General features: G+C 40.0%; 2 protein-coding genes across 7 annotated transcripts in view; one reads left to right on the forward strand and one right to left on the reverse strand.

The window, feature by feature from the left end:
* LOC119735636 overlaps nucleotides 1-18,128 on the reverse strand; it is a 37,991-nt gene extending 19,863 nt beyond the window's left edge. The window contains exons 1-12 of one of the 5 annotated variants that reach the window (XM_038209424.1): nucleotides 18,018-18,103; nucleotides 15,740-15,894; nucleotides 14,017-14,163; nucleotides 13,365-13,529; nucleotides 12,029-12,311; nucleotides 11,568-11,626; nucleotides 10,207-10,360; nucleotides 8,802-8,871; nucleotides 7,870-7,967; nucleotides 7,175-7,231; nucleotides 4,511-4,578; nucleotides 521-553 (exon numbers count right to left, since the gene is read on the reverse strand). In XM_038209424.1, the coding sequence (XP_038065352.1) occupies nucleotides 521-553; nucleotides 4,511-4,578; nucleotides 7,175-7,231; nucleotides 7,870-7,967; nucleotides 8,802-8,871; nucleotides 10,207-10,360; nucleotides 11,568-11,626; nucleotides 12,029-12,311; nucleotides 13,365-13,529; nucleotides 14,017-14,163; nucleotides 15,740-15,880 (1,275 nt within the window). In that variant the 5' untranslated portion in view covers nucleotides 15,881-15,894; nucleotides 18,018-18,103. Of the gene's footprint in view, nucleotides 1-520; nucleotides 554-4,510; nucleotides 4,579-7,174; nucleotides 7,232-7,869; nucleotides 7,968-8,801; nucleotides 8,872-10,206; nucleotides 10,361-11,567; nucleotides 11,627-12,028; nucleotides 12,312-13,364; nucleotides 13,530-14,016; nucleotides 14,164-15,739; nucleotides 15,895-18,017 lie in introns of all 5 variants that reach the window. The other 4 variants (XM_038209423.1, XM_038209425.1, XM_038209426.1 and 1 more) reach the window with 4 other exon arrangements.
* A 14-nt stretch (nucleotides 18,129-18,142) lies between these two features.
* LOC119735638 (40S ribosomal protein S15a) lies at nucleotides 18,143-25,101 on the forward strand. 2 transcript variants are annotated; one of them, XM_038209428.1, is made up of 5 exons: nucleotides 18,143-18,278; nucleotides 20,136-20,278; nucleotides 20,648-20,727; nucleotides 24,054-24,139; nucleotides 24,797-25,101. In XM_038209428.1, exons 2-5 carry the CDS (start codon nucleotides 20,146-20,148, stop codon nucleotides 24,888-24,890), a joined length of 393 nt encoding a protein of 130 aa, XP_038065356.1. In that variant the 5' UTR covers nucleotides 18,143-18,278; nucleotides 20,136-20,145; the 3' UTR covers nucleotides 24,891-25,101. The 2 variants fall into 2 exon arrangements, with proteins under 2 accessions (XP_038065356.1, XP_038065357.1); XM_038209429.1 differs by lacking the exon at nucleotides 18,143-18,278 and adding an exon at nucleotides 18,281-18,299.
* The last annotated feature ends 369 nt before the right edge of the window (nucleotides 25,102-25,470 follow it).

Consider the following 25,470-nt stretch of genomic DNA (forward strand, 5'->3'; position numbering starts at 1 on the left):
AATCAAAAACAGAAAACTTTTCCTTTTCTGCAATAAAGAACTTTTTCTGTAAGTTGTAATGCCATGCTAACAAAATTATAACGTAGAACTACACTGATAACACTGATTTGAAATTTGTAAAATGTTGTCACTCTTTCCAAACAAACCTGATGTAAGCAAGAATCCTCTAGCACAATTCCATGGAAATATACCTATGTACATGTATATGTGATGCGATCATGAGTTGTTTGTCGACCCTGGTCAAAACATTTTTTATTACAGATTTCAAAAGAGCACAATCTCAGCATTACTGCTGTGAAAACCGCATGCTGATACCATCTTTAGTTCACAAATTATGGAAGTTGGAACACCAAGAGATGTGATGAAGTGATGTGATGAAGTGGCCCTATTTTGGCCTGTATCTCCACTTAAAAATTCCCGACAAACGACCCATTTAGCTTGATCGCATCACATATATATATTTGGGGGTTTTGTTTTGGTAGTTTGTTGCAAGAAAAAAATGAGCTTTTGATCAACCAACCTGTGGTGGACTGTAGTCGGCATGGCGTTGAAGCTGGGAAACATAGCACACACACAGGCACAGACAGTTAGTTGGTTACAAAACACAGCAAAATGGTTAATGGCAATGCAGTCAACAAAAAAAAATGAGTTTGAAAGTTGATTGAGCCGTGTTTACACTGGACTTAGTACTCCCAGGAAATACAAAAAAAATTAAAATAAAATTATTTAGGTTAGGGTGACTGTCATGTGATCCCAACTTTTGCTGTGTAAATTTTTATGGACAGAAATACCAGTGGTCCATGACACTTTAAAAGTCAATAAAATAACTGGAAAATGACTTGATATTTTTCTATTAGTCGAATGAAGAAAGCCTGAATAGACCAATCACACTATGCTTCTGTCATGGTGCTAGCTATTGTTCAGATAATCCGTCACGGGGCAGTAGCTTTACACCGTCGTGTGCACAATGCTTTTCCATTGAAGGGGGCCTCCGTGGGAGTACATGTAAGTTTGACATACAGTCCCTGTAAAATTAACCAAAACAAACGGGCAGTTTTCCAGAGTCGCGGAAAGAGGTTAAAGCCCCAAACAGTTGCCATTAATGGCAGCGGCCTGTAGCCAGGGAGGGTTCTCACCACAGGGGCGAGTGGGGATGGGGGCAATGTTACAGGGGGGGGGGGGTTGTGTGTTGCCCAATTTCTGTTAAAAATGTTAACCATGGTCACTTATAGGACTAAAAATTGGGAGGGGGGCGTTTACTAGGGAGGCGTAGATTTTTGATGGGTAATGGTAACCTATTATTTTGGTAAACTTATGAATAGTATAGGCTTAATTTATCTGAAAAATATTTCTGAAATTCAGAACAGTTACAAAAAAAATCTGGTTTGCACTGGTCAACCATTTCCAAATAAGCACTCCCCCTTATAATTATACAATTTTTGGCTAGGACCAAACGTGCCCATATTACATGGTTAAGGAATCATCATTTGCACACTTTATTTGACCAAGTCAATTTTACCATGTTAAAAACGCCGGAAAATGACTACTGTTTTGGATGAAATGACCAGTACCCTTTCACACTTATAGTATCGCCCTTTATCATAATAAGTAGTACAAAAAACAAAACAAGGATGACAATCTGATTAAAACCAATTTTGAACCAATTAAGTAGAACCATTAAACACCTACATGTACATGCAACCATGATTTGGAAGTGTGCACATTTAATTTCCCTCAAAAATGTGATTATGTCCAGTGCAAACATGTCAGATTAAAAATTTGTTGAACAGATCACACCATGCACAAACGAATGGAGAATGACCAAAAGAACTGGAAAAAAAAACTTACACCCTCCATCTAGAAGCAGATTGTCAGGCAGCAACCAGGCGATAAAAAAATGACAGTATTAATCATGGGGATATTATTATGCGGTTTAGTATTACATGTATATTAAAGATATAGTCCATCATTTGTAATTTGTGCATTTTGTTCGTTTGAAGCAACAAAAGTGTTCAAAATCTAATGAAGGATACTGAACAACTAAACCGATGAAGTTTCAGCTCAGCTTCAGCTGTATATTCCGGAAAAAACAGCATTCTAGGATCTCAATTTCAAATCAAAAGTTGCTGAATCATGTTTTGAATTGGGCCTGAATTCAGCGTCCGAGACACGTTCTCACTGAGCCGGTTGCAGCTATACGCGATGTCGCGCACTGATCCGACGAATTATAGCAATTGCACGCGCGTGTGCGTCGTGACAATGCTTGCGCGTGCTTTGCCGAATAACAAAACGAACTACTAATTTAAATTTTCCTACGGTGCGTCTTAAGACGCACCGTTGGAAAGGCCTTCTTTCGTTGATTACTTCGAAATGACAGCTTGCCAGAAAGAATAATTTCACAGGGAGTTTAGTCCACTTACTATCTTTCAACCAAGTATGTTTCTCAACAATAATTACGCCAGTTACTTTTCGGATGGCTGCAAATGATGGACTATAGCTTTAAAAAGCTTGAGACATAATGGGTACCATAATGGGTTACTTGCTCACCGATGAAAAGATGAAAAGACAAGCCAAATTTTCCGACGGTCAGTCCTTCTTCAGGGCTGGATAGCAACTGCCGTGCCAGGCAGATGTAACTCTGTAAATTCCACGTTGATACCACACGGAGACTGTGTACTGAGACACCGTCCGAAAATTTGGCTCCTCTTTTAATTGTTTAATCTTTATGTTACTCCCATAGAGCTATATTAAATTACTAGAGCGCTAACTTCGTGTACAAAGTAATGCCTGCTGGGCGCATCCATGTTTGTGCACAAACCTATGGAGACCTAGCAATTTTGTACGGCTTTTGTACGGCTATTTGCATATATATGCGTTTGTATTCCATACCAGTGCGTTATCGAAGCCAATACGCCCAAAACCAAAATGCACGATCAGCAAAATGAGCGTGTCATTTTACTCTACGCAAACAGCGCAACGCGTGCGCGTATTCGCTGCAGATGCTTTTTGCCGTCACGTTTTTTTTAACCGTCAATGACGCGCTTAAGTTGTTTGCGTATGTTCTACTTGCGCGTTGCATGTAGAGTACACTTTCAAAATTCAATCCATCTAATTTCATTATGTTCTACATACACGCACATGAATTCAAAATGTCTGCACTCAGGACGGCTTCAAAGCGTCTCCGCGCGCAGAACGACGAGTTAGCGCTCTAGTAATTTGATATAGCTCTATGGTTACTCCATACAATTTATCAGTGCTACGCAGCAACCTCTTTAATTAATTGGGTTATAAACAGGGGAGTTGGCTCAAATTTTGAGTTAAGTAGGGTTTTGAGTTTTCCAGATTTTCTATTCAACAACAATGGGAGACTTTAAATCTAAAGCACGCATGCTTAATATGACGCAAACAATGGAAACAGGACCGGTGTGTTTGCTGCCACCAACGTCTCAAAAGTCTCCCATTGGCGGTTAAGTTTTTGAGTCCACAGGTTTTGACTTATTTAAATCGAGATTTCACTGTACACAAATGTACAGAAGACATGATGCAATTTACTACGCTGTTTATCTGGGACGCAGATTTTGTGGATAGTTACACATAAAACTCTCCTTTTATCTTGTTGATATTTTTAAGGAGGTGTCTATGGAAAGGTTTATGAAAAAAAGGCAAATTTTCTCTTTGCTGAGATTGGGATTGATGGTTTCTTCGAATGGGGAAAGATACCGGTGACATTTTTTGCTTGAGTAAAGGGGTATGCATTGGAACCGGGTACCTGGGTACCCGACCGCTGAGGTCAAAAACTGGTTCCAGATGATGGGATCGGGTACCCGTAATCATTACAAATTACTTAGTTATTTCTCAGACAATGAAAAAGAAAGGTTTGAATGCCATTTGTGGGAATGTTCAAATGAAAACCAGGCTATATTGAAAATCAAAACAGATTTCACGTTAATGTGTATTTTAACGTGCAACATATGACACTCGCGAAAGTTACGGTTTACACCGTAAAGCTATGGAACCCTTCAAACAACTTCCAGGATTTGAATTTTCGGGTTGGGTATCTTTTACGGGTACCCAGGTACCCATGTTTTACTTCAATAGGGTTCCCTGTTCCGAACTACCCGTAAATGCACACCACTACTTGAGTAGGGGCAGGATTTTAAGGAAGTTTTGTTGTTCTGTAAGTGTTGAAAAAAGGATTTCAGGGAAAAGGGAATCAGACATTTTCTCGAAAAGGGTGGAATGGGGTATTAGGATAGACGCAATTCCCGTGAAAGGGTAAGCCAGGAAATTATATTTGGTAGGAGATGGATGGGTCAGAGACGGGGTTGGTTCTGCAGTAAAAAGGGGGCAAGAGAAGGTAGGTTTGGGAGGGGTCTACTGGAAAAGAACCAGGGTTATATAAAGCAACCGTACAGCTGCGGCAGGATAAGGTAGATTTTGGTAGCATTTATTGCAAAATCAACACTAAGAGGCTCGTTCTTGATTGCTTTCTTTTGAATTTCCAACTCACATGCACGTCAGGTAGATCGCTGCCTCGTCTGCGCGGCCTCCATGGAAGCTCTTCAACTGCAGGCGGAGCTGAAATTACCAAAGAGAAAAGGGTAACAACTTAATTATCAGCACTGAACTTAAGAACATCTGATCCCTTAAATTTTCATTAAAAGTCCATTTCTCCGTGGAAAGAATCTTTAAGAGATGTTTCACGGACATTTACATGGGGCTTATATAGGACTAATCCTGTAAGGGTATTTTCACATTTTTTTAAGGACCCTGGCCACTGAGGATTATCATTGGTTATACATAACGGTACACTGGGTCTATCTCCATGGGTAAACAAAGGACTTTCTTAAGGGTTTTTTCACGGACTCCTAATCTGGCTTAATATGTTGAAAAATCCTTGAAAATGTAGTTAACTGTAATTTCAAGGGACAATGGCTCTTTAACGAATTTTTAAGGGATGAAGATGTTCATAGTGATGAAGTGCAAGCTCAAGACCAATTCGGCCACTTTGTGCTTGTTAGACGCAAGACATATTTTCCTCTAGGATTGTGCCAAGGAGAGGGTGAATGAGAAAAAAAGGCGTATGGGAATTTCTTTTTTAAATTTCTTCAGAAAGAAAGTTGTGATAAAAAGGAGTTTATATTACTAATAGAGGAGTGAGGCTATAAAGAGCTCATATTTAATCAATAAAACCCCAGTCACACTTTACGGTTTGGATTTACGAATCTCCATGGTTTGAAATTTGTGATAAACCGAGGGAGTACCGTATTCATCCTTAGTACATTCGTGGTTATCCGTCATCTTCCTTGGGCATTCGTGGAGGGAATACGAAAGTTTTAAAACTTCCGTGGTGAAACGTCATGAAAATCAATCTGGAGTGCAAACCGTGGGACATCCGTAAGACAACTGTACCGATTCATAGTGTTATTCGTGGCTATTCGTACATATTCTTGGAGATTCGTAGCTCATTCGTGGTAGAAATCTCTACGAATTCGCAACGAATGACCTATGGATATTCCCGGATGTGCTAGGGTTCTGCTGAGGTTGTACCACAAATATCCACGCTTTATTCGTAGGAGAACCTTGGTCATCCATGGCCCAATCTCAGACAACGTCATTATTCTTAGTAATACCGTCGATATTCTTCACCGATCCGTCCATATTTAAGTTGACATACCGTGTTGTACTCGTACAGAAATCGTAGGATAGTCGTGACTATCCATCCTGAAACTGTAGTGAATTCTTAGAAAGTCGATTTCTCCACGAATCTCGACGGTTCACCGTGATCGATTGATTCTTGGTAAACCGTGGATATTCGTAGCTCCAAACCATAACTGTGTGACTAGGGCTGAAGAAAATGTGGCAAAAAACTGACTTTATTTCCAGAAGGGAGATTTCTGTGAGTCAAGGAAAAAAATTGGCTCTAAGCATCGAGTAGCTCATTTGGATTTTATGAAGACACCTGTGTGTTTTAGTTTAATCGAGCCAATGTATAAATTGTATTGGTCTAAATAAAATGTATCCTAAAGAACAAAATTGTTCATTGTCTTATAAATAGGTGGACATGTCATAACTATAAACTGAAGGTTTGTATATGAGAACAAGTTAGTATCGTTTCAGTTTGCGGTAACCCCGTGTGGTAATAACTACTTTCGCTCAGTAGATGTTTAGTTCTGATAAGAACTAGTCCTGCTTATTATCAACTTTCGCTAAATAGTTTTAGTTCTGATAAGAACAGTTCTGCTTTAAGTTCTAAAAGAACTTGTCTTTGGTCTCAACATTTCAACTAACCTGCTCTAGTCATCGTCAGGAGACTGCTTAGGACAAGTTAGGATGAATTTATGGACACACCATGTGAAATTCCTAACTCTAACACAGCTTCAGTCACTTCACATGGTGTTTCGGCAAACTTCTCTTAACTATGGACACATTGATTGAAAAACTATCACATGTCATAGTCATAGATCTGCTTTTTCTTGGTTGTGCGTATAACTGACCAAATGCAGTGTTGGTATGGGCTTGTAAGGAGAAGGTACATTTTTGCGAAACCCGTATGACAAATTATGAAATTTTGCAAGAAGCTGATGTTGGTGGGAAATGTAGATGTAGGATGCATGTGAAGGTGCACCAGCGATGTGAGTCAAACAATAATTGTATAATACACATTTAATTTGTCATGATCACTGAACACTTTTTAAATAAGGTAATTAAGAATGACAATGTTATGACAACTTGGTAAAATTTGTGATAATATGCAAAATATCAATTTGCATCTTCATATAAAAATGGGAGTGAGCCTACAAAACAAGTGTGTATTTGCCTGCAAACAGGGACCCCCTATTGTCCCTCTTTTGTTTGTACTTCAACTTTTTAGGAAGACCTCCCATATGTTTTGTACACGAATCCAAATTGGGGACCTCTCGGAGATTGGAGACCCTATTGTCCTCTATTGTTCAACATCCTCTATTGAATGCAGAAATAAACTCATGCAGAACTGAAATCTGTTTATTTGAAAAAAAAGGATGAAAAATAACAAATTTAACGCCGAAGCAACCACCCTTTTGTTTAAGTTGGTTGACAGTGTGGGCAACTGGTGAGGTAATATGATGGTGCTTGTTTGTAAGTGCGGTGGTTTATGTCCATGTGACAGGGGTGCACTGTGCTCCTCACTTACTACTATTCAGGAACATCGCTGGCTGGCTTTGGGATCGCTTAGGGGAGAGTTTCTTTCCTTTTTAATTGAGGCAGAAATACAATGCAAATAAAAGAGGATGAACAATAACGAAGGCATGCCTTTAATTACAGTTCACTTAAGAAGATGGACTTGACTTAGGACTTGTGATTGAATTGTAATTGACTCGTGAGGAATTATGAGGACGTTCTACCAGTTCTTCACACAACACAAACTCATAAAAGAGATTTGTTGTCATATATGGTGTTACTGTAACATGACAGAAAATACTAAAGCGTATAAATCTAGCTATTAAACTATCATTTGCTGTACACATGTAAATGCCGTGCGTCCATGCAGAAAACTGCACTCTGTATGAGTCCAGCACACTGGCAACAAATAGCGCATTTAACCAATATTCTTATTGGCTCATGAACGACGATGAAACAACGCTTAATGGATTTTTCTATTTGCTGAACGATATCACGTTGTATTTTTTTTAAACATGAGGATACATTTGTCGGACTTGCAAAGGAATGGAATGCCAGAGTTTTTTCAAAAAACATGAAACAGCCGGAATTCCAGCTAAAGCCAGAATTATGGCTATAGCTGGAAAACTGACATCGCTGCATTGTGTTTTTCAGATTAGTTTACGGAGTTCTAGCATTGATGAAGTAAATGAAAGCAACGTGCCTTACCTGGTTCAATGAAGGAAGACTGGACGGCTAAGCCTAGGTTATGATAAGACAGAGGATTTTCTCGAGTGATCACATCTCGTTGTTCACTGTACTCAAACCTGTTGGAAAAGTGAAACATAACTGTAATGATCACATGTGATCAGATCAAGTCATATCAGATCAGGATTATCTGTAGTAATCAATCCTGTCTGCTGGCACAATTGCAAGATTTTAAAACATCAAATTTGTGACCTCAATGGTCTACTATATGCATCCGAAGGATAATTGTCCTTTTGATATTGGTCTCTACAACCAGTAATTAATTTGCGCTACAAGCAAACAAATCAAGTCTGTCTCATGAGCCAATGTGGCCCATCAGGCTGCGTTTATCTCCTGATTCAGTAGTGTACACGACTGAGAATATTTCTACTTCCCCTGGATGGGATGCTAGTCCATCGCAGGTTACTCCCCAGCTAATGCCGGTACCCATTCATACTCCTGGGTGGATAGCGCCAAGTAGGGGTGAAGTGGCTTGCCCAAGGACACAACATATGGCCAGCAGCTGGATTCAAACTCTTGACCCTCTGATCATGAGTCAATAGCCCTAACCACTAGGCCACACCCCCACATTTGCACTACAAAAACAACAACACATTCCGCAAAGGTTTTAAAAAAGAGAGGCATAAGATTTGTTAAACTGGACACATTTCTGACTAGTATTCCAGAGTCATACCGGAACAAAATAGCTTTAAGAGCAACTCAAGTCAACCCAAATAAAAAGCAGACTTCACAAGGAACCTTTCCATTGGCTGGACCCTGGAGTCATTCCGAGCAACTGCAACAGTCAATGTTAGAGGACTCTCATGTGTAGAAATCTGTATGACCCTGGAATTGCCAATCTGAAACTAGTGCAAGGCAGCATCCAAAATACACACAATCGTTGACTGAGCTACCTGTGGTGGGGCGACATCCAATACTCTGCAGCTAAATCTCTGCCATCATCACCATCACCGTCTGCTTCATCTGTGAACAGCAAAACAAACAAACTTATGATCAGTGCATTTATCCCAAAAGTAACCAATCAAATTATTACGTGCTGTTTGGGTGTAGCACCCTGAAAAATAGATTTTCAATTTTATTGATAATTTTCTAGCATTACATTAATAGTTATGAGTTTTCCAATGACATATTGCACGAAAAAATCAGCCTACGATAAGTAAGCAATTGATTAATTTTAACTTTTAAATTAGGAGCGTCCTGCTCCTAATTCGAATCTGACGCCAGCGGGACAAAGTTACGCATGCGCTTTTGTGACAGTGCAGTTTATGAATAATAATTAACACCACACATTCCAAGTAACGTACTGTATAAATATGCATGTGTGAGCTGTGCGCAGACTAACTGTGCATAATGCTCATGTGTAAAAATACATGTATATGCCCATTAGTGCGACCTAAAAGTTAAAACTAAACTTGGAAAACTCCATTTTTTTTAATGCAATTCTCTGAGAGCTATGCTGAGAGGAAACAACACAAAAGTAGCAGAGATTCTGATAGAAATTAGGATCTGTGCAGCCAGGCAGGCTAGTATACCCCTAGACCGTAAATGGTGTGATCCACTTTGGTGACATGTGTACACACACACACACACACACTGTGCACGGCAGCTCAGCACGTGATTTTCATCAAAGAAATTTTCATGGAGAATGCCGTGCCTACGTACGTTGTTGGATAGCAAAATAGTTGTCTGTTTTAGGGGATAAAAGTTGGTGAGATTTTCCAGGCGCAGCATACGCGAAGTTGGGAGTCTTTCAGTAACGTGACGGCCCGATCGACAAACTGAACACACTATTATATTCACAATCACATAAGTTTTGCATCGCACACTGTGCGATTTATTCCCAAAGTGCGGACCACTTTGTGAATATTGCATCGCGAAAATGCGATACAGGGGAAATCGAACAAGGTGGGGTCAGTTAAAACCCACTTTTGTTCACACTAGTTGCTTTTTTCCTGGGAAAAATGTTTAACCCCGGGGTTATCTCCCTTAACCTTGCTCCCGAACAGGGTTAATTATTTCCCAGGGAAAAGCTATTTCCCGGGAGTTTCTGTGGTAGTGTGAACAGACCGACCGAAATTCCCCGGGAATTTCCCGGGAAATACTTGTAGTGTGAACAGGGCTATATAGCCACTGGGAAACACACTGGACTTCTCATCCTTGTTTGGGAACATTTGTGAAATGTTTTCATTTAAATGTCACATCCTCTTGTTTATCAGACACATCTGATGATGACGCCAGAAGGGAAAACCTCTTTCTCTAAAAAAAACCCTGTGTTCCTGTGATGTGCAGACAGCGTACCTTGGTTTATAGGAGCCAGCAGCTGATGATAGGGTCCGTCCAGTGCTGACAGGGATCCTTCTGTGATGAAGACATTGGTGTCTTGATTACCATCTTCAAAGCTTTCATCGTCATCCTCATCGTCATCATCATCACTGTCTCCTGAATCCACTCCCTATTGACAACAACAATCATCCAATCATCAGAATTCGTACAGTTCAATTTAATTTTCAATTTTCCAAACTGGTTGTTATGTTAAAGGGAAGATACATCATTTGCAAACATCAAAAAACGAAATGATCAAATTATCACGAAATACCTTACTGGATTGTAAGGGACTGATAATCTAAAGCATCCTTTAAAATCGTGGCTCCTGGTGTGCTGTCATTTTAAAAAAAAAGTGTGTTTTTCCAGCGCTGGTCGACTGACCAGCGTTGCAGAAAACTGGCTTTTTTTCAAAAACATTTCCTGATTTTTCATATTTAGTTATTCTGACATTTCTTTGCAATTGATTACACACCTGTGAAGGGGTACAAGCCTGCTAGACTGATTCTCTGACCTTACAATTCCCCAAAGTGTATCAATTGCTCCGTTTCTTCTTAAGTGGGGTCAGGGAGCCAGACTACAAGAACATGATAGGTTTTCTTGGTTTTTCCAGCATCTACAAGCCCAAAACGTGAAACAAGTCAGTTTAACAATATTTTCTATAACATACTAATCTTCCAAGTCCATTTATTGCTTAAAATTGCAGCAAAAGCAAATGTTGTACATTCCCTTTAAATGGATTGTTTTCAGTTCTGTGTTTCTTACATCCAACAAGAATTTACACTTTGGTGACTTCTGACATTTATTCTGTACAGCGAGCTAGTGCTCTGTACATTACGAGATGTACACAGATACACCCAACACTTAATTGAATAAAACAACGAAGGGCCTTTGAAGCGCAGAGCTATTTTAAGGCATATAGGATCATGTGTTTTTCATGCAATGTGTTAGTTTCTGATAATAACACCATTCAAAATCCACTGAGGAATGTTTCAAACCGAACGAGTTGAAGTTTTAGCTCAGTGGTTGTTGAATGTACACTTTTTGAGGAAACAGTGAAAAACCATGCACAACCTTTTAATCAAGAAACACAATTTCGTGCATTTCCAAAAATCAGTCAGTTGACAGATTGGTGCAAATCACCTAAATTTCTTGATTTCTTCTAAATGACAGCAAGCCAGACGGAAGAATTTCAAAGGATGTTTAATAAGTACAAGTACGATCTTTAATCCAAGTAAGATTTTCGATAATAATTTGGTAGGTTACATTTGGGATAAATGCAAATGATCCTATATGCCTTTAATAGAGTCTGTTTGTTTATCTCTGTTAGGTCATACCTCACTTCCAGAAGCAGTTGGGCCCATTTCAAGGATTTGTCTTGACCCAGTGGGAGTAACTGGAAAAAAAGACAAAAGAGAGGTCAATTATCTTTGAAATTTCTGCAAAAGTATTGCCTATTTTATATCAGTTTTTTTCATTTATCACTGTGACATGTTACTTGTAATCATATTAAATACAGTGTCTTCAATGATGTATTTTTTTTCAGTAGTGCAGCAAATAACATCTCCAAATTGAAAGAAATTAAGTTTTTTGTTAACTGCAAGGATAAAAAAATTAATATAACCACAAAAAAGAGCAGTAGCTTAACAACAGGATCCACTGCAAGAAATGAACAACTCTTGCAACAACATCACATCAGCATCATCAACAGAAGCAATAGAGTCAGTCACAGCAGCAACAGCAAAAACAACAGCAGCAGCAATAAAAGCTGCAGCAGCAAGACGGCAACACCTCTCACCTTGCCCAAACGACAGCCTCCGTTCGCTCCCACGTTTCTCAGAGGGTGTCGCTGTGCCATCACCAGCTCCCCTGCTGCCTAAAACCCCCTGCTTCAGAATGGAACGTTCTGGTTTAGGCACTTCCCTCCTATCCCCTCCACCGTCTTCCTGGATCTGCTCATTTTCCGGGGGTGGTTTTTCTACCTCTGAAGGGAGGGGTTCTGTTTTGTTTGTGCTGTCAATGTGAGCGTCCTGTTGATCAGTTGGCTGGGGCTGGTCATTCTTTTCAATGTCAGCAGACGGCTTCATTAACACAGAATTTAAAAGTGATTAGTAATATTCATGAGCAATAATGTTATTAACAGGTTTCAGTTTTCAGAAGTCTGGTTCACGGGGGAATATACATACTTTTGGTATTTTTAATTATTTGATATATATTGGCATTTCATTAATAAAAGTGAATGGATTCCATGAAATAAGTTTTGCTTCCATTTGATAGTTTGCATGAACATAAGGAAAAAATTAATTTGTATTTACATACAGAAGAAAACTACCCATGCCCATGGGCCATGGCACAGTACTTGTGCTCATGGCAAAGTACTCATACTTATGGCAAAGTTCTCATTATGATGGCAAAGTACTCATGGCACATTACTCGTGCTCATGGCAAAGTACTCATACTCATGACAAAGTACTCATACTCATGGCACAGTACTTATACTCATGACAAAATACTCATTATCATGGCACAGTACTCATACTCATGAGTCATGACAAAGTACTCATACTCATGGTTAAGTACTCATACTCATGGTTAAGTACTCATACTCATGGCAAAATACTCATAAGCAGTCCTTCTGATTTGAAAATCACAGGTGTGTGGAAAAACGCACACCTGGATTTCTCTAGGTGTGTGATTTTTCTAGGCGTGTGATTTTTCTAGGCGTGTGATTTTTCTAGGCGTGTGATTTTTCTAGGCGTGTGATTTTTCTAGGCGTGTGATTTTTCTAGGCGTGTGATTTTTCTAGGTGTGTGATTCTGTGGTTCAAGCTGGGACTGAACAATCTGGTATTGTTTTTCAAAATATTCATCTTGGTTTACAATAAAGCCATATTTTCTTCACTGACGTACTTTATTTTTCACAAATTATGAAGTATAATTATGCCGTAAATGTATGTCGAGGTGTGCGGTACTGAGGGATTCAGGTGTGTGATTATTCGCACTTCTCAGGAAGCATTTAGGCGTGTGATGGCGTGGGGGTGTGATCGCACGCCTCAAAACAGAAGGACTGCATAAGCAAGTACTCTTAATCGTACTCTTACTCATGCATATGGAAATTCACAACAGTAGTAATACCTGCACTTTTCTGGGCATCTTGCGATATCTGCTGAGTAGATTCTCCATCCTATCTTCCAGCATCACCACTCGTCTTCTGGGCTCCCGGATGTCGCCTCCTTCCTTCCCCGCCTTCTCCAGCTCCTCCTTGGCATACATAAGCTCCGCCTTCAACTTGGATACCACCTGAGTCAAAATCAAAGAGACTTTAAGCATCCATGGACTCCAGACATTTTTTTAAAACCAATTTGAACTCTTAATTTGACCATATTAGGCCCCCCCCAAAAAAAGTCTCCGGTTTCTGGTATGCGCGCGCGTCGCCGTAGCCATGCGCGTCGGCAAAATGAAAAAGTTTTTTTTCAATGAAAGTTGATGTCTCAAAACCGCCAAACTCACTTGTTTGACTGGAATCCTGCTGCTGCACAATTTTAACGTGTTTTTAGATGGGGTTATGATCGAGAATAAGCTTTATGTGGCCTCTCTGGTCTCCCATAATATTTGCACTAAGTTTAGTCGGGCACCATTTGCAGTCATCAGCAGACATTTGAAGCAAAAAAAAACAGGTCAAAAAAGCCGCGTCGCCGCACCACTTTTTGGGCAAGCTCCATACCAGAAACTTTTTTTTTTTGGCCTTAGTTGCAAAACTCAAGTGCTTTTAATCTTCACTACTCACCGTGAGTATGAGTATCATCTCGTCGCACTTGGCCTTAAGGTTACCGACCTCTGACCTCCACTGGGTCAGCTCCAGGTCATTCCTGGCATTGGTCAGACACACCATGGCTCGCTCCAACTCATCTTGGGTTTGGGTTACCAGGGAAATCTGTGAAAAAGGCAAGTTAAATGTGTGAGTACACAAACTTATACAAGTGCGCAGCATTTGTACGACGACCCTTGCAATGTAGGGCCTTTAAAAAATGTAGGGTCTGTTCGGATGTTCACATTTACAGTCTAAAAATATCAACCTTTTGCCAATTAAGCGTATTGGCTTGAAATCTTAATGTGAACATATCTGCCATGTTTGCCAAAACTCCAGGCATTTTAGTAATCAAATAAACAAACCTGCAAACAATGCAGTTGTGCTAACCCCGTAGAAATCTCCTAAGAGGGTTGGAAATCATCTGAACTGGCGAAATATTTAATAATTGGGTTTTGCCCTTCGTGGACATATTTTTTTCAACACTACTTGTAAATACTCAAATGTTTTTCCAAGTGATTAATAAGAAAAAAAATCACAAACTACTTCGGTGGTCACCAACATATTTTTCATCAACACTATATACTCAGTGTTTTCACAAGCGACTGCAAGAAAAATTTTTACAAACTACTCGACAAAACCCAATATTACATTTACATCACCCAGACACAAATTCAATCTTATGGCAAAATATTAGCTTGCCTTCACTAAAAATGTGGCAAATACAATTTCTCTCACTTATAAAAATGTCAAAACTCAACCAAAAACAAGTAATAGGAATTTGGCCAGTCTTCAGTAGTTGGGATAAATGTATGTTACTCTGGTCTTCCACCAGATGGGATCTTGAGTGCTGAAAAACATGCAAAACAAAATCATGCAGGCCAACTTTACCCACTCTTTAGCCAGCAAAATTCTCCAAAATTTTCATTGGGCAGCCGAGGGAAAAGGTCCTCAGTATTTCACCAACTAAGTTTGGAGACTCAATTCAATTTTTAAAGGAGACTTTTCTTCAATATTTTGGACATTAGAGGAAAGTCAAGTGATTTCAAAATGAGGCTAAGGACTAGACTGGCACATGTCAAACCATGGTCCAACTGTTTGAAAAGACTGACCTATTCATTAGGACTCATTAGTCTGGTTGCTAACTATGGGAAAAATGCATAAAAATAGAGACTAGTACCAGACATGCCACGATTCTTTTGGCACAGTTGATTGATGCAGTACTGAAGGGTTGTTGGACTGGTTGTTTCAGGTTTCAGTCTATTTTCTTGTATTGCATGTTTTCATTACCAGTACCTTAAAGTTTAAGTTTTGGGACTGCATATGAACATCTGGTCCCTTAAATTTTTTATTAAAAGTCCACTTCTCCGTGAAAACAATCTTTAAGAGATGTTTCACGGACATTTACATGGGGCTTATATAGGACTAATCCTGTAAGGCTATTTTCACGTTTTTTTTAATGACCCTGGCCACTGAGGATTATCATTGGTTATACATAACGGTACACTGGGTCTATCTCCATGGGTAAACAAAGGACTTTCCTAAGGATGTTTTCATATGTTGAAAAATCCGTGAAAATTTAATTAGCAGAAATTTCAAGGGAAAATGGCTCTTTAACGAATTTTTAAGGGATGAAGATGTTCATGAGAGTCCCTAATTGTTGGACTAGTCTTCCACTAATTATACAGACATTAATTAATACCTGATCATCTAAGAGTACTTCTGAGCGATGCGAGACTGGTTTGACTCTGGCCAATGCAATGCCACTCTTGACAGGTCTTGGCTTGCCAGCGAATGACCTCTCCCTTCGCCGGTTGTGCTGGACATCAGTCAAAGTTGCCATTCTCCGTGCTATAATTGAATTGAGAAACTGTCCAACTCAGAAAACAATTTGATTATTCATAAGACTGATAGTGATACCCTGAGTGCAAAACAAATTTGCAAAACCAAATCAGACTAACTTTACTCTCTAGCTCTCTTTACCCAACAATTTTTTTTTGGGGGGGGGGGGGTGGTGGTGGGGCGTAACAGCTACATGTACATGTGCAAAGACAAAGTGAGTAGACACTGGTGGTGGAGGTGACATGATGATGATGATGGTACCGGTGCTGGTCAACTCAGTCCCAAACCAACTCGATTCGAGTCAACTCGGTCCCAAGTCAACTCAGTCCAAAGTCAACTACAAACTAGGTCTCAGGTCAACTCGATCCCAAGTCAACTCGGTCCCAAGTCAACTACAAACTAGGTCTCAGGTTAACTCGGTCCCAAGTCAACTCAGTCCAAAGTCAACTACAAACTATGTCTCATGGTCAACTCGGTCCATATAGAAAAAAAGATATGTACATAAATAAAGGTCTGATAATTTTAAGGTCTTTTATTGTTGATGTCCCCTATTAAACATGGCGCGACCCCTTACGTGAATTTTGCCATGTGTCCCTACTTAATTTTTGTCTTTACGCGCTTCCTTTCACAGGTCAGTTACAAAACACGCAGATGTTTCGCTGAACTGGATCATAGGTAATGTTTAAGCGATTTCCCAAATTTCCTTTCCCCAAAAACTACAAAATGATAGACCTGCAAATTGGTGAGAAAAAATCTCAAATAAAAAAAGTTTGGTTACACTTGAGTTAATTTTTATTGAATCAAGTGATCCGGAACTGTCGATGATCCGAAACTGTCCCACTGACTGTATTTGAATTTCAGGCTAAATTTCACGACACTGAAATTGTTCACAAGGGTTTAACAACAAGGTAACTCGAACTTGAAGTTTGTCAACAAAGAGGATTGGCAACACTGCGGCAGCCGGTGATCATGATCGCAGTGGTTGGTTTCTACAACAACGTCCTGACCCAAAATTAATAAGCCAGGTCGGGGAAAGAATGTTGCAACCTGATGCTGCTTTTTTCTTCATATATCATCTCAATGAAGGTCAGTTATTGCAAAAATGATAAGACATGAATCTGGGACTGAGAAACATTTGCAATTTTGTTAGGAAATACTTAGAAAATTGTCTTGACTCTCCATAGACTTTGTACACAACTGCTGAAGTGGTGTCAGGTTGCAACATTCTTTCCCAGTTCGGTATCTCAATGAAGTAGCCCAGGTCAAAGGTCATTTGGGATAAAATCGCTGACGTGATAATACACGATGTTACGCGGATGCCCCTTCTGGTTGTAATTAGCACATAGCGCCTGTCTCAAGTGCGTTCATATGCCTTCGATTACCCCGAGTGGCCTGGGGCTCAATAATTTCCTGCATGCATGATGGAAATACCGAACTGGAATATTGATGGCAACTTATTGGTCATTGGATAGCTGGAGTTACCCAGCCCTGAGTTTTATCATTGGGTTGTCTATTAGGCATAATAGACAACCTAATAGACAACCCAATGATAAAACTCAGGGCTGGGTAACTCCAGCTAGTCATTGGACTATCAGATGCAGACTGCGGCACCGAGTTGACTTGGACCGAGTTGATTTGGGACCGGGTTGACTTGTGTAACCTAGTAGTAGTTGATTTTGGACCGAGTTGAATTGCAACCAGATGACCCTGGCCCAGGCCGGCCGGAAAATATTCCATATTCGGACGTAGTCCGAGTAACTTGGACCCGCCAACTTATTGCCTCTTTAACATTCGGATCTACCAATAAACAGCGATAAGTTGGGTCCAAGTTACTCCAACTAATACGGACATTACTATTTTTCCCTGCAATGACCCGGCATCAGCCATCAGAAAGGGATAACCTGATAACATGTCCCAAAAAAGTCAAATTTAGCAGGGAAAATATTGTCAATATTATTAAATGAAACATTTTCTTTTTAATTTTAGTGAGAAAAACAATTAGAATTTTTCAGACCAGTTTGTACCGGTTTATACACAGGGTCAGGGTGTCAAGTGACGTCCGTATATGGAATTCTTTCCCAGACCAGATACACTGCCTTATTTTATAGGGCATAATTTTATCAAACACACAGAATTACCGACAAATTTCGTCGCAATTCGAAGGGAAAAAGTTGTTGTCGGTTGTCAGCTGCTGTTGTTGCTGTTGCTGTTGCTGCATTCATACTCAGTGCCAAGGATTTCCTTTCTCATAACAATACATTATGAACGAAATATAAATTATACGAGGTTGAAATTTAGTCTGAGACCTAGACTCCATACCCCGAGTTTCCTGTGTAAACTTGTCATTGTAAAAATTGGAGCCTGTCTGAACCCTCTTTCCAATTTCCCACAGCTCGCCTGTAAGTGATCTTACGAACAGGGATAGAAATCCCAAAACATCCTGTATTTTAAACAACATTTCCATTGAAATATATTAGGAATTGATAAATCTGGATTTTATTCCCCCAAGAGATGTGTTTTGGTTAAGGTACTCCCCAACTGATCACTAAAATTGTGCGTTATTTTTTTTTTTATCAATGCCGTACACTCGTTAGGCCTACATGATAATTGATATACATTGTACAGTTGTACAGTGATATATACAGTACATTTTGAGATCGTGTAGTTACGGCCCCTTTTAAATTCGATCAAATTTAGAGTCAAGGCCAGGCTCAAGGGTGTTATTTATCATTTAAAAAATTCCTTTTCAACCTGAAGTCAACTTCTCTCAAATCCAATGACACTGTTCATGCTAATTGCTATTTTGTTTTTTAATTTGAACAGTTTCTTGATCGGAAAAAAAATGTTGCAACCTGAAGCCACATTCATGACATTTGAGTTTTGACATCATCTCGATGAAAGTCATTCATTGCAAAAGTGATGATAAAACATTTCCAATTTTGTTAGGAAATAGCCCCATAAATGTGGCCAATTTACTGGACTACCTTCGTAAATAAAGGCCACACTTCCACCATGTACAAAAACAGTCGAACTTTGTCAAATTTTGATTTTCACATTTAGGCTTAGGCCTAATTTGTTTTTGTTTTTTTGCTTTAGAAGCATACTCGCCCTCTTTATACTAGGCTAATCAGGAAGTGCTGCCTTTTTCAGATGTCTATTTTTCGTGAAATTTCCAGATTCGTTTGCACACGTTTGCGTATCAAAATTTCAACATGAAATTTCATGAAAATTAGACATCTGAAAAGGGCAGCACTTTCTGATTAGCCTATAATGAGGGTAAGTTAGTCCCACAAACTGGGGCGCTAGAACTACTTTTTTGACATTTGGGATGTTGGTCTGTCGTACTAGCGTCCCACAACGGAAAAAGTAACAATTTCAAAGTTCACCACAAAAATCACGCAAAATACTTGAAAAAAATACCTTTGAAAGCACCTACTGGCATTTCCACATGTCAAAGATGAAGTAATGGGGCTTCAATGATACTCACAAATATTTTTTGGGTTGAAAATCCGTGAAATTCAACCACTATTGAACAGACATCACACAGCGATCATTCAAAAGCGTTGGCTTTTATCTTTTCAACGCATTGTATATGGTAGTATGGACGTACATCATGTACACATACAAACACGTACGTGAAGCAGGGGCCGGGACACGACTGCGCGCGGTCTACGTGCGGAGTTTTTGTTTTTTCGGCACAACTCCGCATGTTTTTGAAAAAAGCAAGTTTTCTCCAATGCTGGTCGGCCGACCAGTGTTGGAAAAATACAATTTTGCTTGAAAATGTGAGCACACCAGGGGCCACGATTTTACAGGATACCTGTCAATCCCTAACAATCCAGTAAGGTATTCCGTGATAATACGATCATTTCGTTTTTTTGATGTTTGCAAATGTTTATCTTCACTTTAAACGTGAAACAAGTCAGTGTAACAATATTTGCTATAACATACTAATCCTCCAAATTCATTTCTCTCTGAAAATTGCAGCAAAAGCAAATGTTGTACATTCCCTTTAAAGAGGGGCCCGTAACTACACAATCACCTGTACATGGAGCTAGACCAAGCATCTTAAATCTTGAATTCATACAATATTTTTCAATCGCAGATAATTGACTCATTGTAAGCTTACATGTATTTTCAATATTTTGTTGACTGAACCTGGCGGAGGTTTGCAATGCAATTTTAATGAATTAAGCCACGTCCAAGTAATGAAATGAAACAAAATATAACAAGAGTTTTTATCTGTTTGTTTATAGCCAAGCCACAATGGTTCGGATGAGTGTTCTGGCAGACGCACTCCGGTGCATCTGCAATGCAGAGAAGCGCTGCAAACGCCAAGTGATGATCAGACCCTGCTCCAAGGTCATCATCAAGTTTCTCATGGTCATGATGAAGCATGGTAAGTTCTTGGATGGGGTAGAGTGTTGCTCTTGTAAGTCTTGAGTAAGATTTAGGCTTTGCATGGTGGAGATACTAATGACTGAAAGGTTTGCGGAAACACCACGTGCGAATAATTTCTCAACTAAGATAGTGGTTCTGAAAAGAACCAGAGGTATAAACTCGACGTTTCGGTCAGTATGCTCTGACCGTCTGACTCTCCTGAAGACGGTCAGAGCATACTGGCTGGAACGTTGAAGTGGTTAAGCAGAAAGTGCAGTAACTTTGTTTCTCTCTTTAATTTGTTTTGGTAGCCCTTCCAAGCAGTAAATATGTACTTCAATGGCTGTATTAAATTCCTCTGAATGTTGTTGTTTTTTATTTGTCACAGGCTACATCGGTGAGTTTGAGATCATCGATGACCACAGAGGAGGCAAGATTGTGGTCAACCTGACTGGGCGTCTCAACAAGGTACGTTGATGGTTACCTGGCTTTTCTGTGAAGAAAAAATTGAAAATGTTGAACTTTGTAACATTTGCCCCCCTGTGTTTTCTGAAGCGGACCATCAAGGACACACCATAGCACCTGTACAACATTGTATTACAATGTACTACATTTCATTACATTGTATTTATTCCCTGAAGAAATCCTTAAAACCATAGAGTGCTTGGGATCTGTGAAAAATCAGCAGAACAATTCTGAAGATGCTCAATTTGACATGTTTGCCCCATGTGGTTCACGAAGCAGACCATCCAGGACACACCATGTTAAACCATATGCACAACCTATAGAAAGTTGTTTTACAGTGTACTACATTGTATTACACTGTATTACAATGTACTACATTATATTACATTGGCATTATATTACATTGTGTTTATTCCTTAAAGAATCTATTAAACCATAGAGTGCTCCCGCAATAATTATATCCAGCGGTACAGAGAGCAAAAGGGAGGGCGGTTTGACGCAGTGCAGGGACTCGTGGATTAATGTGCTTTCAGTGTAACTTGCCATTTGCATTTTCTCATCAAAATATCATTGGATTTTTTTTTCTAAATATGCAGTTTCATTCATTTCATTTTGACAAAATGTTGCCTTTCACACCGAAACTTAGAGAAGCCCCTTGCTTGCATGGCATTCACAAACCACTCCAAGAATTTTAGTTCAAATCCTCTCAAAACCATGTGAATTGTTCTCAGTAGACAATGCCACATCGCTATATCTCTTGAAATATAAGTGGTTTATTCAAACGTGTTGCCATTTTACTGTTGAACGCGAAAAAATAACTGGAGAATGATGTTTAAGTTTGTTTTGAGCTTGTCAGTTGTCTGTTGGCATGATGCCACTATAGGCCTTTTCACACTGTCCAAAATCTCCGGGTTGGAACCGGTTCCAACCCCGAGATTTTTTTCAACCCTTTTCCCACTTCTAAAATTTCAACCCGGTTCCGACCCGGGTAGCGTGCTCTAGCCGGATCGAAATCAACCCTGGGAGGGACCAGGGTTGAAAATCTCAACCCGGATCGAAATTGCATTTTTCGGCGTGAACCGTGTCGAAAATGATAGTGTGAACCGCCCCGGATTGAGTCACTCAGGGCAGATCCGTGTTGAGTTGAGGCCGACATTTTACCGAAAATCTGACACGCCGTGCATAATATTTCCCTCCACCACTATTGCCGTCACAAACACCGATCCCGAAACAATCGCTCCCTAATTATCATCCAATAATGTATCGGTGTATGGAGCATCCTTTACCGAGTCTGGGCTTGTATTAGGTCCGCAAAATGTACCCCAAAAATGTACATTTCTAATGTTAAATAGAACGAATCGTCTAACGAAATGACCGGAGCCATTTTGGAAATATTGCACACAGCTGCGCTGGTGTCTTACAAAAATCGGACTCCCAAATCGGATTCGTTTACTCTCTTATTATTGGTCAAACCCTTTCACGTGACAGGTCCTTCTCCTAATAGGCATGCGCAATACTACCAATGAGTCCGTATTTCACAGAGTAGTAAATTCACGCTGCACACCGGCCTGTCCGTAAGCCTTGTGCGCGCAGCAGCCGCGTGCGTCGCAATGCATAATGGGATTGAGAAAATCCTCGCAGCGCCCTGTGCCGAATGCGATCCGTGTCGAGAATTTGTAGTGTGAATTCACAGGGGCCGTAGCCGGATTGAACGTTACACGGTTCACGTAGCGGCCGTTCCTGTAAAGGACAGTGTGAACGTCGCGTCTCTCCGATCCGTGTCGAAAAATACTCGGGCTGAACCGGGTTGGATCCGGGTAGGTTTCAACACGGTTCGAAACGGAGATAGTGTGAAAAGGCCTTATTGACACAGACTATATTTGTGATGGGATCAAGCTACATAAGTCGTTTGTCAGGAATTTTCATTTGGAGATACAGGCCAAAAAAGGGCCACTTCATCACATCACTTCTATACTTATTGAACTAAAGATGGTATCAGCATGCGGTTTCATAGTAGTAATGCCGAGATTGTGCCCTTTTAAAATCTGTAATAAAAATTATTTTTGACCGGGGTTGACAAACGACTCATTTAGCTTGATCACATCACATTTACTTGAGTTAAAGTTTTCTAGTGTTATAGTACTCGTACACTTCTTCGCATAAGTTCTGCCACAACAACTTTTAAAAAAAGTTAAGAGCTACATGCAGAAAAAGCGCCAATTTGCTGGTGTTTGGGAGGCTTCTGCATTTGTTGAACCCTAACCCCCTAGGCCCTTTTGGCTTGGAACCATCCTCAATCTTGCAAAATCCTCCAATTGCCATCATGTGAAAATTGGATTCAGCCTCAATCCTCCAAAATCATCCCTTATTTCTTGAATTTATTCGGTCGAAGGGCAACCGTTGCCACATTCCTTCAAAATCCTTCAACAATCACTGTGAACAAGTTGAAGCTGTCGGGCAGGCATGAGAATCTTGATGTTTAATCAGGAATTTTTTATTTTTTTTTTGACCCAAATTTCCGTGTTTGTATTTGTTTTCAGCCTGTTTTGGGGCTTTTTGGGGGCCTGATTTCACACTTTTTCGTGTTTTTGCACAAGTTTCGTGTTTTTCTGGGTTTTTTAATTTTATTGAAATTCATTCTCATACCTGGGCAGTGCCGATGACATTCTTGAGCATAATGCAGGTTTCAATAAATGCATGACTGAACATAAGGCCAAAAAAAAAAGTCTCCGGTTTCTGGTATGCGCGCGCATCGCCGCAGCCATGCGCGTCGGCAAAATGAAAAAGTTTTTTTTTCAATACAAGATGATGTCTCAAAACCGCCAAACTCACTGGTTTGACTGGAATCCTGCTGCTGCACAATTTTAACGTGTTTTTAGATGGGGTTATGATCGAGAATAAGCTTTATGTGGCCTCCCTGGACTCCCATATATTTGCACTAAGTTTAGTCGGGCACCATTTGCAGTCATCAGCCGACATTTGAAGCCAAAAAAAAAAAAAAAACAGGTAAAAAAAAAAAAAAAGCCGCGTCGCCGCACCACTTTTGGGGCAAGCTCCATACCAGAAACCGGAGACTTTTTTTTTTGGCCTAAACAATGCTGGGTAAAGCCTACAAGGTCGACACAATGCATCCTCCAAAATCGACCAACACTCTTTTGTCATTAAAAAAAAACCTCCTTGTACTCGTACTCGAGTACATTTTTTGTTTAATACTCGAACTCAAGGGAAAAACATTGCCTTGTACTCGTACTTATGACAAAGTACTCATACTCGTAATAATGGAAATGTACTCGACTACAACACTGACGTTGTCTCGTATGTGATTTCAGTGTGGTGTCATCAGCCCTCGCTTTGACGTATCGCTGAAGGAGATAGAAACCTGGACCGGTAGCCTGCTTCCGTCCAGACAGTTTGGGTGAGTGTGGAGCTTGAAGATGATTGGTTTACTGTCGCATAACTTGGCTCTGTAATCTAAACAGTTCCTTAGTCTGTTTCTTCAATTCTGTCGTACATTTTCATTTGCATTTGAGTATATGGACCGATCAGTGAAAGTTAAAGATAATGTGAGCCCAACCCCCCCCCCCCAAAAAAAACCCCATTTATTGCTTTTTGTCCATCACAAGTCTGGTTACAAGTTGTCGGTATCCGGTTCAGTATTGTGACATCACATCAGTTTAAACTACGCCCGCTGCACATTAAGTAGCATTTGAACCATTGTAACCGGAAATTCACGCAACTTGAGTGTTTATCCAATGGGCGCTAGTAATCAGTGGTGCGCACGCGTATGACGAAGTCACTAACGAACTCGATACAAGGTCCAAAGGTCAAAAGTTCAAACCCAACTTGTTCATGTATATGTAATCTGGAAAAGCAGTCGAGTTAAAGTGTATGTTTTCAGTTAAAAAAATTAATAAAAAATGCATGTTAATTGGTCCATAAGATAGCTAATGCTTTGACATGCATTTACTGCAAAACTACATGTACAGGTATGTTTGTGACTGATTTTGACTTGCTGTTGCACTTAATGAAGCCATCCAGTAACACAGTTTTCCTTTCTTCATTTTTCTTCTAGATATGTCGTCCTCACAACATCCAGTGGCATCATGGATCACGAAGAGGCGAGACGGAAGCACGTCGGAGGAAAAATGCTGGGTTTCTTTTTCTGATTCGATACTCCTTCAATAACTTAACAAGACAGGGAGCCGACAGGGCGGGGGGGGGGGGGGGGGGGGGGGGGCTAGCAGAATGCAACAACTTTATAAAGGGAAAACCCATAAAATTGTACACTTGTTTAATAAAAGCAAAGATGGGCCGCCATGTTAGACCATATGAACAGTTGAGGGAATAAACAAACGTTGAAAACAGAACCAGGAAAAAGATCTGTGTAGAGTGAGTTTTGTTTGGAAATAATGTTGCAACCTGACGCCACTTTTTATGCCCCGCGGCGAAGCCGAAGGGGCATACTGTTTCCACCTTGTCCTTCCGTGGGTGGGTGTGTCCGGATAAATCTTGTCAGCGTGATAACTCGAGAAATACTTAACATATGAACTTCAAATTTGGTTTGTATATTGTTCTTGGTAATCCTAAGAAGCCTATTGCATTTGGGGCCGAAAGGTCAAGGGTCAAGGTCACAGTGGCTAAAACAAAAGAAATATCAGCGCGATAACTTGAGAAATACTTTACATATGAACTTCAAATTTGGTTTGTGTATTGTTCTTGGTAATCCTAAGAAGCCTAGATTGCATT

The sequence above is a fragment of the Patiria miniata genome, unplaced genomic scaffold (assembly GCF_015706575.1).
Source record: "Patiria miniata isolate m_02_andy unplaced genomic scaffold, ASM1570657v1 HiC_scaffold_29, whole genome shotgun sequence".
Classification (NCBI taxonomy): Eukaryota; Metazoa; Echinodermata; class Asteroidea; order Valvatida; family Asterinidae; genus Patiria; species Patiria miniata.

Bases quoted from the DNA above. Each gene is read 5' to 3' on its own strand.
- LOC119735638 (XM_038209428.1), top strand. From the start codon at position 20,146: ATGGTTCGGATGAGTGTTCTGGCAGACGCACTCCGGTGCATCTGCAAT. The intron at 20,279-20,647 runs GTAAGTTCTTGG...TATTTGTCACAG, and splicing joins CATGGTCATGATGAAGCATG to GCTACATCGGTGAGTTTGAG. The intron at 24,140-24,796 runs GTGAGTGTGGAG...TTTTTCTTCTAG, and splicing joins CTTCCGTCCAGACAGTTTGG to ATATGTCGTCCTCACAACAT.